Source organism: Siphateles boraxobius, unplaced genomic scaffold, assembly GCF_051911475.1.
Source record: "Siphateles boraxobius isolate OS27281-9 unplaced genomic scaffold, OSU_SipBor_1 19, whole genome shotgun sequence".
Lineage (NCBI taxonomy): Eukaryota > Metazoa > Chordata > Actinopteri > Cypriniformes > Leuciscidae > Siphateles > Siphateles boraxobius.
The window spans coordinates 23086117-23100105 of NW_027508799.1; the positions used below are offsets into that span (position 1 = coordinate 23086117).

The 13989-nt window shown below is 38.8% G+C and overlaps 1 protein-coding gene across 5 annotated transcripts in view; it reads left to right on the plus strand.

Annotated features, from left to right (window-relative positions):
- The window catches only part of LOC143741856 (uncharacterized), a 63951-nt gene that overhangs the window by 48285 nt on the left and 1677 nt on the right, over nucleotides 1-13989 (plus strand). For 4 of the 5 annotated variants that reach the window (XM_077234352.1, XM_077234353.1, XM_077234354.1 and 1 more), the window contains 5 exons: nucleotides 2383-2616; nucleotides 10501-10571; nucleotides 10678-10788; nucleotides 11400-11497; nucleotides 13523-13592. In XM_077234352.1, the coding sequence (XP_077090467.1) occupies nucleotides 2383-2616; nucleotides 10501-10571; nucleotides 10678-10788; nucleotides 11400-11497; nucleotides 13523-13592 (584 nt within the window). Of the gene's footprint in view, nucleotides 1-2382; nucleotides 2617-10500; nucleotides 10572-10677; nucleotides 10789-10926; nucleotides 11154-11399; nucleotides 11498-13522; nucleotides 13593-13989 lie in introns of those variants that run through there. The other variant, XM_077234356.1, reaches the window with a different exon arrangement.

A 13989-nucleotide genomic window follows, 5' to 3' on the forward strand; every position in this document is an offset into this window, starting at 1 on the left:
GTAACCTGGCGTGTGTGGGTTTAAGATGGTTTCTAAGCAGGTCAGTGCCTTGTTTCCAGCTTTGACCGTTAAGTAATCACTGTTCTGCATTGGAGGATTATGCAGTGTAAGAAAAGGAGGTTTTACAGGGAGATATAGGCCACGCTGAATTGAATTAGTTAAGTTTCACAAATTGCCCTGTGAAACTTGATTTCACACAACGGTCAGGGTCTGGAGATGTTTAATCCACTAAAAAAAAAAAATACACCTAGCTTTTAGAAACATATAGTGCTCATTCTGAATCAATATGTTGACTCGAAATGTATTGATTAGATCATTCCATGCACTCTTTTTGAATCAAAGTATAAAGTATTTAAATCGGTGTAATTAAAATTGGCCAGAAAGGTATCTAATAGAATTAATTAACAATTCAAATGTGGTTTCACTATGTTATTTTAGAGCAAAATCAATAAAATGTGCTTTCCCATGGGAAGTAGAACCTGACATTCTCTGATCTCACGTGTGAAGACTTGCAAGCATTTTTTTAATCTTCTTCTTTTTCTTTTCTTTTTTTTAATAAAAACAACAAATGTCTTCCATGATTGGCTGATTTTAAAATTTGCATGAACAGAAAACTTTCCAACATCAAGTTTGGGCTGCAGCAGTCTGCTTGCTTAGATTACAAGGACCAACAGTCTGTGGATCATAAACTATGAATCATAAACTATGTACACCCGTTTGCCCTTGCAGGATTTATGCAAAGGTGCCTTGTTGTCAGTATTCTCACGTTGCATAGAGCTGATCACAGATCCATTACGGCCCATTTTTAGAGCTGAGCAAGTGCTTAACTGTCCATTTTCACGTCTCATTTGCTCGTTTTGCAAAACCATAAAATATGGCTGTTGTTTTCACACCATTAAAGGCTGAGCGTGATGTATTGGCATCTGTCAAGGTGAGAAATCCAAAGCAGCATTATAGCCTATCCTATATGATCAGAAATGAGATAGAAGCAGAGACATCTGCTCTTATCAACAATATCCGAACTGTTTTTAATCCCGATAAATAATCATAGTTTATTCTGTAAATAAAAAAATAAAAATTCATTTAGCATTGTTTTACCTTGCTGTCTATAACACTGAACAGACATGCAGCCCATTTCTGTATCTCAACCAACCAGTTGAGAACAACTCTCTCAAAGACATTTACTATTGTACATTTACTAGCCCATTCTGTAATTGCAAATGTAGAAACATTAGGTTGAATAATTAACAAACTGACCCCTGGAATTCATGTGCAGTTGTGTTAATGAGAACGAGAGCTGATTTTCCTGTTCTCCTCTCTCTCACACTGTTGCACAAAGCCACATCACAGTCCAATGTTTTAGATTTAAATGCTGAAGAACACACAACCCAGAAACCCCCACAGATTCAGTGCTAATCGATCTCACTCTTTGTGTCTCTAAACGCAGGAAGTGCTTTGTGAGGACTTCTCAATGAGTTCTAATGGAAGCTGCTAATTTGGGACCGCTGTTAAATTAACAGACCTCCAGGTCTCTCAAGAGAGCATTTTGCTTTTAAATGGTGTCTTTGAGGAAGGACAGAAAATGTGATTATGAAGTGTAAAGGAGGAAGGAAACAAAATAAGTACATTTTGAATGGAAGAGTTAAGGGGAACATTTGAGAATTCTGCCACAGACAACTCATTGGTATCTGATTCACAGAAAAAGCCAAGTAAAGGTACAAAAAAGAAAGAAAGCATTGTTTGTGGTCTCACACATTGATAAATTAAACAAATACATCTAATTCTATCATGTGTAGATGTGTATATGTTTCAAAATGCACAAAATTAATTGTAGATTAGTAGTAGCATTTAGAAGAAAACAGAATATTAAAGGTCAGGTCAGCAGAACATTTTTATGGGTGGTCCATCTTTCCTCGGCGATAAAGCAGGGGTTTGGGGTCTGGGACCCCAGGGGATGGCAAGACAGTGCTATTGGTATCTGTAAATAATTATAAATAAATCTAAAAGAAATTTGAAAGAAATCGAACATTTGATGATTTTCCATTATTACTTTTGCATTCTCCTTTCTTAAGATTGGCAGGAAATCTTGATTATTTTTTTTCACTTTGCAGCCATTATTTTAAAGTGCAGATATACAAATAATTCTTCATATATTTGTGTTTCAAAATTGTAATTTTTTTAAAATGCAATATATTATATGATTATATAATTAAATTATATTATAAGAAATAAAAAATGTATTTTGTGAACATTTTATATTTATTTTTAAATTGATTTAAATTGTATTATTAATTTATATTAAGTCACTAATCACAAGTCAGCTGTGCATTATTTAATAATCTAATATGCATGTTATATGGTTTGATGTCTGCTAAATTAAAGAAAGCCCAGCAAACGAGGGGACCATTCTGGTCCTGCAGTGCCCAGAGAGGAGTGACCATGCTGAAAAGCACAGGAACAGATCCAACAGACTCAGAGAGAAGAGGAAGAGGAAGAAGGAGATAATGAAGACAGAGGCGAGGAAGAATAAAGCCCTGGAGATTTACTCCAAACTGCAGGATGGAAAAGACCTGACTGAGCCCACTCATCAGAGCCCTTGCGCTAAGTTTGAGGACTGTAAGTACAAATCCATGTGAAAACCACTCTGAATTCAGAGATTGTATTATGACATAATTTCCAAGTCACTTATTACCAATCTGCCATTGTGAACTGTTGATTGATAAGGTCCTTTCAGGGCCACCATTTTCATTTTAAAGACAAAAAACGCTTACACCATTCAAACAGAGAAACCCACCGCTGTAATTTGACACTGTGTACACACTCTAGTCGTCCCACCATCTCTTGTTTAGTTTTGAGCTCGGAGCTTTGCACTTGATTTTTTAATTAGTTGTGCTTTCGAGTGCCGTTCTGCCAATCTACGCCAATGGTCCCAAATTTGCTGGCCATTTTCATGATTGGATATGCAGTTTGGAGTGCTGAGGAGAGAGAGGGTGTGTACTGAAGGTCAAGGTGAAGGGGCGGAGCCCCAGCTGGGTCATGGGAGGTCACGGGGCTTGTGTGAATGCAGGGGTATTGTGTGAATAGGCCTGATTGGACAGGTCCCTTCAGCTCCTAATCAAGCACAAGAGGAGGAAGCATGCAGCTGTCGCTCACATCAGAGATGAGTGTTACTCTTTGTGTGTATGTGGATGAAAGTGAGAGGAGTTTGAAAGGGAGACGGTAAAGAGAAATGTGCTGAAAATGTTAATGTTTCAGAATGACTTGCATTTGTCCTTGTTTTAAGTTCCCTTGTTCTCCGGTACCAATTATTCCCATGGGATTCCCTCAGAACGAGACGGCATTCACAATAAATTGTGTGTATGAATATGTGTGAGGTCTCTCAGACATGTGTGAGTGTGACTCCTCAAAAGCCCTAATTGGACATGATTCGTACCCACTCTCTCAATACTGACCAGAAAATCAATGCACAAATGGCAAGTGTCCCAAAATAGGTCTGGCCTTCCCTGTTCTTTCAGTTTTTTCCTTCTTTCCTCTCTGTTTTTGTGGTTTCCTACTGTACATACTGGACAGTACAGTACTGTATATATTGCTTACTATTATTATTTTTTTAAGTATGTGAAATACAAATAGTGTGCTACATTATATTCATCTGACCTTACATTTAAATCAGTGCGTGGCTTCTAGCATAATAAAAAAGGTGAATTGGTATATTTAACGTGATGTGACGAAGAAAAAACATTATATTGTGGCCTTGAATTAACAATTCAACATATTAATGTGTGGCTATGTTTTATTAATTTGTTCCCTCATTAAAGTAAAATGGCCATGTTGTACGAATTGCATTCTCTTGTTTTAGTTCAATTGTGGTCATGTTGTATTCATTTGTTCACTTATTTTACCATTTAAAAATATGCCGAAATACAGTCATTATGGGAATCTGCACGGTTGGGAATTTCGTGAGAAGGCGATAAAGTTCCCATCCAGATTTAACTCATTTTCATGTGAATTCTCTGCAATGAACAACAAAAAGGTGCTTGAGTTGAAATTGACAATTTGCTATGCTATTGACAATGGACCTTTTTTGCCCACGAAATTTTGCTGTCAAGAATGAGATATTTGTGTATTACATAATACATGTATTCCTTTCATCACAAAATGCACATCCAATGTCACATGAGGTTACAGGAGAGGAGTCATAACATGTGTAAATATTAGAGAAGAGTGGAATAGCTGTTTTCGGTAACAGGACAATGCCAGCATTGCAGCTGTAGTATGTGTAACTGTAGTAACTGTGTTCATAGTACATGTATGTACATGTACATGTATTATAGAACATACAATATCCAGTACTCTGACAGTATGGGATTCTGGATGCAGAAAGTTTGCATACTTCACACAATAGTACAGACTGCATTCTGTAAAAATAGTATGAGTAGAATGCTATTCCAAGCATAGCCCTTATCTATGTTTCTTCTGGTCACTTGGAGAAAGTGGAGATCTCTGATAAATGTTAGCATTGAAGGGGAACACCTGGTAGACCTGAAACTGCCCCACCCTGCTTGTTTGCAAGTCTGCCAGTGGTTAGTGTTCAGACCATGTAGGAGGCTGACTTTATGGCTCATTTGTTGTTTTCTCACTGATGAATGGCTTCTTCAAAAGCTCAGCATCCTGAAAGGCCAGAAAGTGTGTGTATATATGTGTGTTAGTGGTAGGTACAGTGGCTTTATGTAAGTGCTATTTGCACAGTGCTAAAGGATGGAGTAGCTGTGTGTGTTTACTATTAGCTCAGAGTGACTAGGCAAACAAACAGTCCCGCTATTGACAAGCACGGAGCATGGAATATGCTCGCTGTTTTCAAAGCTCACAGCGAGAGGGAGAGAAGTGAATCTGTCAAAGACTCTATTATGCGGCATCCAAACAGAGTGGGCTTTTCCACAATGCCCTTAATAAAGGGACAATGTCAAGGAGAGCGGTGGCAATAATAGCAGATGATTTGGCCATTGTGGGGTTATCGCTGTAGATAAGTTATAACAGATGATTTGCCCTTTGTGGAGTTATCAGTGGAGATCAGGGTGTAGTGGTTTGTGAGGGATTGTGATCTGTGTGTATGTGTGTTTGAGAGTGCATGGCATGCAGCCAGCAGGAGGAGTGTGTTGCCTGTGTGTGTCTTTGTTTGTTTTTCACCCCTCCTTATAATGGGCAGTAAAGGGGCGGAGCCACGTGTCCGGCGGCCAACAACAAAGCTTGCTTCGAGAGGTCTGCCAAAATTTCCCCCCTGCACTTGTTCAAAGGGACCAAAGTACAGTGCCAAATTTTTAAAAATCAAGGAGCACAGCAGAGTTGGATAGCCCGTGTAAGTTCAGTTGGGTCAGCACCACAGTGGTCCGCACGTGGCATACAGAGTGCATACAATGTGTGTGTGGTGTAGGATGTGGTATAGGCTAGCTATAGTGGTCACAAAAAGTAACTTTTATACTTAATCTACTTTAAAAAACATTTACTTTTGTTCAACTTGGGTCAAGGATTTTTGTGGATGTATGATGTCAGCTGCCGTCAAGTTTACAAAGGTATTACTCTTGTTTTCGTAACATCTGACAACCAAAAAGTCCAACACACACACACACACACACACACACACACACACACACACACACACACACACACACACACACACACACACACACACACACACACACACACACACACACACACACACAAACACACACACACACACACACACACATTTGAAAGATTGGTTTGTGGTATATTTCTTTTAAATACTGTGAATGCCATTTTATTTTGATAATTTTAATCAATGCAATCAAATTCATACTTTTCGAAGTGAGTCTCAGGTGACCAAATACTTTTAGGACCTCATATCTCTTTAAGATCAGACACAAAAGTTGAAACTGGAAATAATATATAGATTTTTTTCAATTGCATGTTTGGAAACCATTAAGTGTCAAAGATGTAGCAACTACAGGCAATTTTTATGTTTCAGAGGTTGTAATAGAATCTTTTTATGAAAAAATTATAGACTTTGTTATATCCTTGTTCCAGACCTAGACATTAGATTATGAAGATCCATCATAATTTTTTTTTTACTTTATTATAAACCCTTTGAGTATTTATTAAAATAAATATAAAATGATTTACCACACACACACACACACACACACACACACACACACACACACACACACACACACACACACACACACACACACACACACAAAAAAACGACTGTCAGTTTTGGCATAATTTCCATCATGTACAAAAATGATGGCCCTAATAAAGTTTTATCAAAAGGAAACAGTGACAGTAGAGAGTTAGAGATGAAAAACAAAACCGGGGAAATATCACTTTAAATGTGTAAATTTAGGTGTGAAAATATTATTTAATTGTATGCATTTAAGATGCAGATAATGCTATGAAATTAGCCTTAGCAAGGCAAAAGAGCCTTCCATTTTTTCCAAAAACAATTATTTCCACCAGAATAAAACACAGTATGGTGGAAATGTTTATGAAATAAAATGTCAAATTCTGCATGTATGTCCACTGTTGGACATTGTTAGTAGACAGATACAATAGTATGAAATGTGCTTTAAGAAAGTTTATTTTCAAAAATCCAAAAGGCTGAAAGTGCTTATAGTTGAAACAGTTGAGGCTTTTCTTGGTTTGACCGTTATTGCACTCAGCACACACGTTTTTTGATAGCTACTGTCATTATTTGACATTTACCGTATGTAGAGCAACCCCAATCTGAAAAAAGAGGTCATAGTCTGCAGATTCAGTTTGACCTTATTAGTAAACTATGTAAGGGAGTCTTTCTGAATGATGATGAACATAAACAATTAAGCTGCAGGATTAAATATAGAACACAAACAAACACGGGTACAAAACGGCCCCCATAAAGCACAATGAGTCTCTGTGTATGGATGATAGTGTTATTTTTGAGCGGGAGTACGTACAAACACATGTGTGTCAGAATGTAGCATCATTGACCTTCATGACAAACTTATTTTAAGGCAAAAGAAAGAAAAGTTAAAACGTTGAGTCTATATGTTCTAAGACATTAAGAAATAACTTTACACTGAATAGCAAAAATGAACATCCATTATTCATTGGCTGTAGATGTGAAAGGACGTGCAATCAGTGCATTGCAGTGAAACAGCTGTGAAGTTCTGTCCTTAAGAGTGAGTGTTAAATGGGATGTGACTGCAGCTTTCTATGGCGTCTTCAGCCTTTTGCATAGAATGATTCCGGCTTGAGGCCGTCAGCCCGAGTGACTCTGTCAAAAAAAAGAGAGCAACAAAACACAAACGTGCAAATGTGGTTGACGGGGTGCACGTCGCCCGGCTCTCTTCAACCCTGTCACACTTTCCCTTTTCCATGGCTTCCATTTGCTACTGAATTGCCGTCACTCCCATTACAGATTACGAGAGAAGTTCTGTTCTTGCAATCTCACTTTCTGTCTCTCTCTCTCCACCTCTTTTTTTTAAGACTTCTTCTCTTGATTAACATTTTCTGCTAGGCTTCACACCAAAGGGCCCAACCTGTGTGCAGCAAAGCCCATGGTGGAAAAAAAAGCCATCAGCCGCTGAAGCAGAATCAGATAAGGCTATCAGGCGGGAGGCGTTAGCCCAGGAGCTTTGTGCCCCCGCCATCCCCCTTCCCGCACGTTTGCCTGTGCTTCCTCCCTCAATCTCTCACTCCACTGCACCTTTTGTTCCCTTGAATCCACGGCATAGAGCCCCCCCCCAACACACACACACACACACACACACACACACACACCAAGAGCCACAAATCCCTGAGTTGGGATGCAGCACTCTGGTGGGGTCTAAAAGACATCTATAGTGGAGTTTATCAGAGGACTATAGTGAAGTTCAAAGGCCTCGGGAGGAGGTAAAATAAGGAATTTGGTGGAGCTACAGACAGTCAGAAAGTGGTGCAGGTGTAAATAGATATGTATACTACATGCTTAATATTTTACTAAGTGAGGAACATTATAACTGATATGCCTACAAAAATACCACAGAGTGTGGTGTGTTTCATTTGTTAACCAGACTGTAGGTGACTTCATCAAAACACAGATTACAATAATAAAGTTGACTTTTTAACAACAACAACAAAAACAGCAAAAAATATTTTCTTAATCTGTGTTTTCCAAAAGCAGTGATCAAAAATCCTTAGGTCATATTTTAGATAACCCACTAGATACATTTAAATAAAATAATGCATACTTTCAGACTTTAAAGAAAAACTTTGACCATATTAAGATTTATTTATTAAGAAGAATATCTAAGTTTATTTTCCTTGCCTCATTGGAATTTTTTTTTCTTGTTTTAATCATAAATCTATGTTTATACTAAAAAAGAAAAAATGCCAAGAGGATAGATAGATGGATGGATGGATGGATTGAAAAATTAAAGCTAGACAGACAGAAAAATTGAAAATGAGCAAAAATAAATAAATAAAGTTTAAGCTTAAAAAATGGTTTAAGAAATGTGAACTGGATAAATAAAGTAAATTTATTAAATAAGCAAATAAATAAATAAATAAAAGAAAAAATGTGAATTGGGTAAATAATAAAATAATATCTAAAAACATGTATGCTTATTTTTACTGGACAACAAGACTCAAAAAGTGAACAAGTCAATGGAGATAAACAGGAAATTGGGGTAGATAGGGGAAACACAGTTGGGACATGCCATAATTCTAAACCTGCTTCTCCTTAACTGCTTGTATATGTTGTCAGCATGTGCACCACTCACCATGTCACAACTCTGGCTGCATCAAGCATGCTTTTTCCATGGGCCAGACATATTTTACTAGACATGTAGAAAACACACTTCTTAAAGTGATCTAGCTGCATGTCTCATATAGTGAAAATCCAGACCAATACACATGTGCGACCCAGACAGATCAGATCTAGACAGTGGCAGCAGGACCAGGCCAGCAGATTCAGTGTCTTGGGAGCATCTGAGACAGATGAGTGCAGATAAAGCGAGAGTCAGTGAATGCAGATCAGTTCAATGATCCGAACAGATCACTGTTTCAGATTTGAAGCTAAATCCAAGCGCTGCCGAGGGACCGGGGTGACACCAGAGCTCTCGCTAGCCGCAGTTATTTGCAAACAGATGTGCGTCTCTGGACCGAGAGGTTTTGATCAATCAGGCCTTAACAAGTCAAGTTGACTACATGCGAATGTAACACTTTGCATGAGAATGGAAGAGGCCATGCAAGGCCCGGGTTTGATTAGGGGTAAGCTGATAAATGGCAGATTGAATCGGACCCCTGTGAGCAGGCCGCAGCTCATTGGGCCCAGTGCTTTAAATCCACACTGATATCAACTCTTTCCTCCCTATTCTTCTGCCTCGCTGATGAATAGATCCATTATTCAGTGGATTCTGTCTATCATTCTCGTTTGTTTCATGTATTGGAGTGGCAGCAGCTTAAATGAGCTCACCACAGATTTCTTTCCTCCCTATTCCTTCTTTTTCTTTTTAACTTTCCTGTTCTGATCCTCTTTTCCAAACTCATCTTAGTCATTCCCATCTGTCTGTCCCTCTGTGGCCAAATGGTTAAGTTTCTGCCTTTCCCTGTCCTTTATTCTTCATTATGTGGTTGGAATCAATTGATGGTAAATAGTAAAATACATGGCTTTAGCTTTTCTATGGTGTTGTTCTTCAGGCTTCATAGATGTTTTTTTAATTAAAAGTTTTATTCAGAAAGGCAGCACTAAATTGATCAAAAGTGACAGTAAAGACATTTGCAGTGTTACAAAAGATTTCTGAACTTTTTATTAATCAAGCAGCAACTGTTTTCAACATTGACAATCATGCAAAAAGTTTCTTGAGCATCTGATCTTCATATTAGAATGATTTCTGAAGGATCATGTGACACTAAAGTCTGGAGAAATGATGCCGAAAATTCAGCTTTGCCGTCACAGGAATAAAATTACATTTGAAAATATATTCAAAGAAAACAGTTATTTTAAATTGCAATAATATTTCACAATGCTACTGTTTTGCTGTGTTTTTGGTTATAAATGCAGCTTTGGTGAGCATAAGAGACTTCTTTAAAACACATCAAAAAATCTAACAGACCCCGAACTAGTGTGCATCTATAGTTGATTGTAATAGAGTTTCTGACTCGCATATTTAAATCATAATCTTTAGTAGACTCTCTCTTTTTCCTTTCACTCTAGACTAAACTTAAACTTTCTAGAAAACTAAAATTCATACCATGGTAAATCCACATTTAGCAATAAGTGTAACTTCTGTATGCACGTTTTTGGCAACACTTTAAAATAAGGTTGTATTTGTTAGTTTATTTACCTGTATTTAATAGTTAAACAATATATATATATATATGTATAAACAATAAATTATAGTTAAACTATATATATATATATATATAGTTATATATATATATTATACAATCTATTGTAGATTGTATCCCACATTTTAATACATTTGTGTGCTTGTTTTGCAGTCGATTTTCTGGCAAAGTACTGCATACTCAATCAGGAGAAGCTGTCAGTGTACAAAAGGGCTTTTGAGGCTGTAAGTAAAAGAAAATGTTCTCATCAAAAAAAACTGTTTTGCTCATTTTCATATTGGTAATGACAGCAATCAGTTAACTGTCTTTTACTGTATACTCTGCCTGCAGGCTGATAGCGATGGAGATGGTTATCTGAGCTGTTTCCAAGTGCTACTTGCCCTGAAAGAGATCATTCCCCCAGAACTTCTGACTGAAGAAGAGGAAATATATGTGTACAGGGTGAACGCTGCTTTCACAGAAAAATATATGATCTGCCCGTCTCTTTTTTTACCTCAAAGTCTGGAGGCAATTCACTAAAAATTATTTGTGACCGCTGATAGCGCAATTTATTTGCATGTACTGTCTGTGTTGTTTTAGCACCCGATTCTCTAAAGGATTCATGCAAATCAAAGTAACAGCGCAAACACACCCTGAAAATCTGTGCCGAACTTTGCACAGTAGAATTCCTCATCTTGCAGGGCCCTTATCTACACCAAACAAACTTGTCTACACCATACAACTGAATATAAGCCTGGTTGTGAGACTCTGCATCATTTGATCATTTTGATTTAATTAATTAGGCTACTACTGCCATGATTGCTAAACATCTCATGTTTCATTTATCTATAATAATTGTATCTATAAAAATGAAATAAAATGTTATTTATTCTGTTTGTTAGTACTATTATCACTATTAAGTGTTATATATATGTATATATATATATATATATATATATATATATATATATATATATATATATATATATATATATATATATTATATACATTTAAAAATATTATTTTAAATATATATTTATATGTATTTAAATAAGTATATGATCTGTTCTCAGATTCTGGAGCTGGTTGATTTCAGAGTGACAGAAGGCCTTACGGATCTGCGCCTGTTTGCTGTAGTGGCCAGTCTCGCCCAGAAAATAGCCACATTAGAGTGAGTCGACCGGCCAAGCATTCAACACACACAATAGAAGAGGAGTCACTGACCTTCCATAAATAAGGATGGGTAGTTCATGAGTGTTTGTGTGTAGGACATGTGCACATGGAGGACCGAAAATTGTGTGTATCCATTTGTAGCACCTATAGCATTCAATTTTACAATAATACAACACAATGTCCCAGCACACCAGCACTTGTCTTCCTGCCATACGATTCGAGGGTGACCCATGACAGCCTGGGCGGTCGTGTGTCGTGTTGAAGTCCATTACTGTGATGAGGGTTTGGGGGCATTTGGCTGTGATGCTACACTACAGCCCATATGCCAGAGATTCCCACACACAGGCTCTTTCATTCCTGCTCACTTTTTTTAGGATCTTTAACAGCTTCCACTCAACGCAGGGGCCCATTCTGGGTTTCCTGGGTTATGTGTGCGAGGGGATTTGGGGTCACGCCTCTTCGCTGATTTACGGCATTGCTCTTTGAGCATGTGAGCGATGCCTTTCCCTATGCTAGTGGACAAATGCAACAAATGAAAAGGAACAAGGCTGTTTCTTTGGAATGGACACAATAGGGACATTTATGTGCTTTAACCTTTTCCATCAACCTCTCCTGAACCCTGATATGGATTTGACCCCATTCATTTGCTGATATACACCCATGTCCACTCATTACAGTGGCAATAACCCTCGTAGAAATCCAGTCCGACTGCTTGTTTTTTTGCGCGAATGTCCAAAATATCTCCTGTCACCTTTAGCTCTCGCCATCTGTCAGTGCTTTGGCACTTTCTCCTAGAGCTGTTCATGTGATTAACCACTACATTTCCATACAGAGGCTGATATTAGCAGCAATCCCTCAAAACAACGTATTTTCATCCACCTGTGTGATTTTTGTGAAGGTAGAAGCATCCTGGGTGGGCTGTGTGTGGCCTGAGTGTCCACGGGTTCAGTTCCAGTGACGAGAACAGTAAATCTATGGCTTAATTGGACTCATTGCACCAATTCAGAATGAAAAAACGGAGGGAAACCTGACCCGACCTCCTTTAGCATCCCGCCTCTCTCTCTCTCTTGCACTCTCTGACCCAGTCCAAAACATAAACACACTTACTGCCAAAACCTGCTTGTCAAAACAACTCCACCCAAACTTTAAGTGGGTCACCCGTGTGCCCCCCTCCAAAATCCAACCATATCTAGCAAACCCCCCTGCCAAAACGCCCAAAACTTTGGCAATTACGTAAGCACGAGGTCCGCGGTGATGGGGCGCAACAATAGAAATGGGTTAGAGCTGCTATTATCCTCCTCTCTGTCTCTTGTGTGCTCTCTTTTGCCCCGGCTATTATCCACGGTGCAGTTTGGGCTCTTTTTCTGCAAACCAAGTGCAATTAATGATCATTAGCTGGACTGTCTCCCTTCATTCCCATCAAACCCCCTGTCTCACCGCAAGCCCAGATGAACGGGCCAATAGTGGTTTGTCTGAGGGTGGCGTACCAGCAGCTATTCTCCTCCCAGCATGCTCTCTGAATGGAGGGGCTCGTTAGCACAGGGATGACCATCGTTGTGCCACACGCTGGACAGTGGAGTTCTGTCCCGACTGAATAGGCGCTGCCTCTGAGCAATTATCTCAGTGTGTGTGCGTGCAAGTGTATATTTGTGTAGATGTGTTTTGGTCACATTGCTCCAGAGCCTGTCCCCTAAACACCCTCCTCACACTGGGGCAGGGTTTTATTTATCCGTTATAGTGGCGGGCTGGCCCTGTGTCCGAGGTCATTGTTTTAGGGGACAGGCCATAATGAGCAACCACAATGGGCTCAGAACACTTTAGCATCATTGCCCCCCTCACCTCCACCCAAAACAATGTGCCACATGATTTCGTTGGAAAAAGTACCCGCCAAAATACGCTAATAACCCCATCAACCTCTGATAAATGTATAAATTTTTTTATTCCCATAATTTATTCATATATATTTATATATCTAATTTGATCAAATATCAAAAATCTCAGAGACTTCTCTTTTGATTCACAGTGATTTCATGCGCTCCCTCGTCAGCAAGATGGATTTCAAATCTCTGGAGATGAAGCTTTATAAAGCCAAGGTTTGTTTTCTATTGACAATAATGATATTTCATCTGTCATACTTGCTTCATAGCTAACTGTTCCTGTTCATTTGGCAATTCTGTCCCTCTTTCTCCCTCTCCCTCTCTCAGTAGGAACTAATTTTTCCTTCAGCCTTTCCCCCTCCCTCGTATTCATGGATTACAGGCTGTAATCTCATTAAAGTGGCCGTCAGTGTACATCCAGTGCAGCGTGCTCTGTAATCAAGCAAAGACATACTGCTCATCTCGGATAAAGCAGAGGTATAAGGTGGCCATTCAGTGGAAAGACCCGACCAGACCCATTGAACAGAAAGGGCCGGCTGCTGAAAAGCGTAGAGACATAAAAGTTGATGGCGGAGGCTGGGGAAACTGAGCCCCTGCCTGGTCTAAGGGTTAG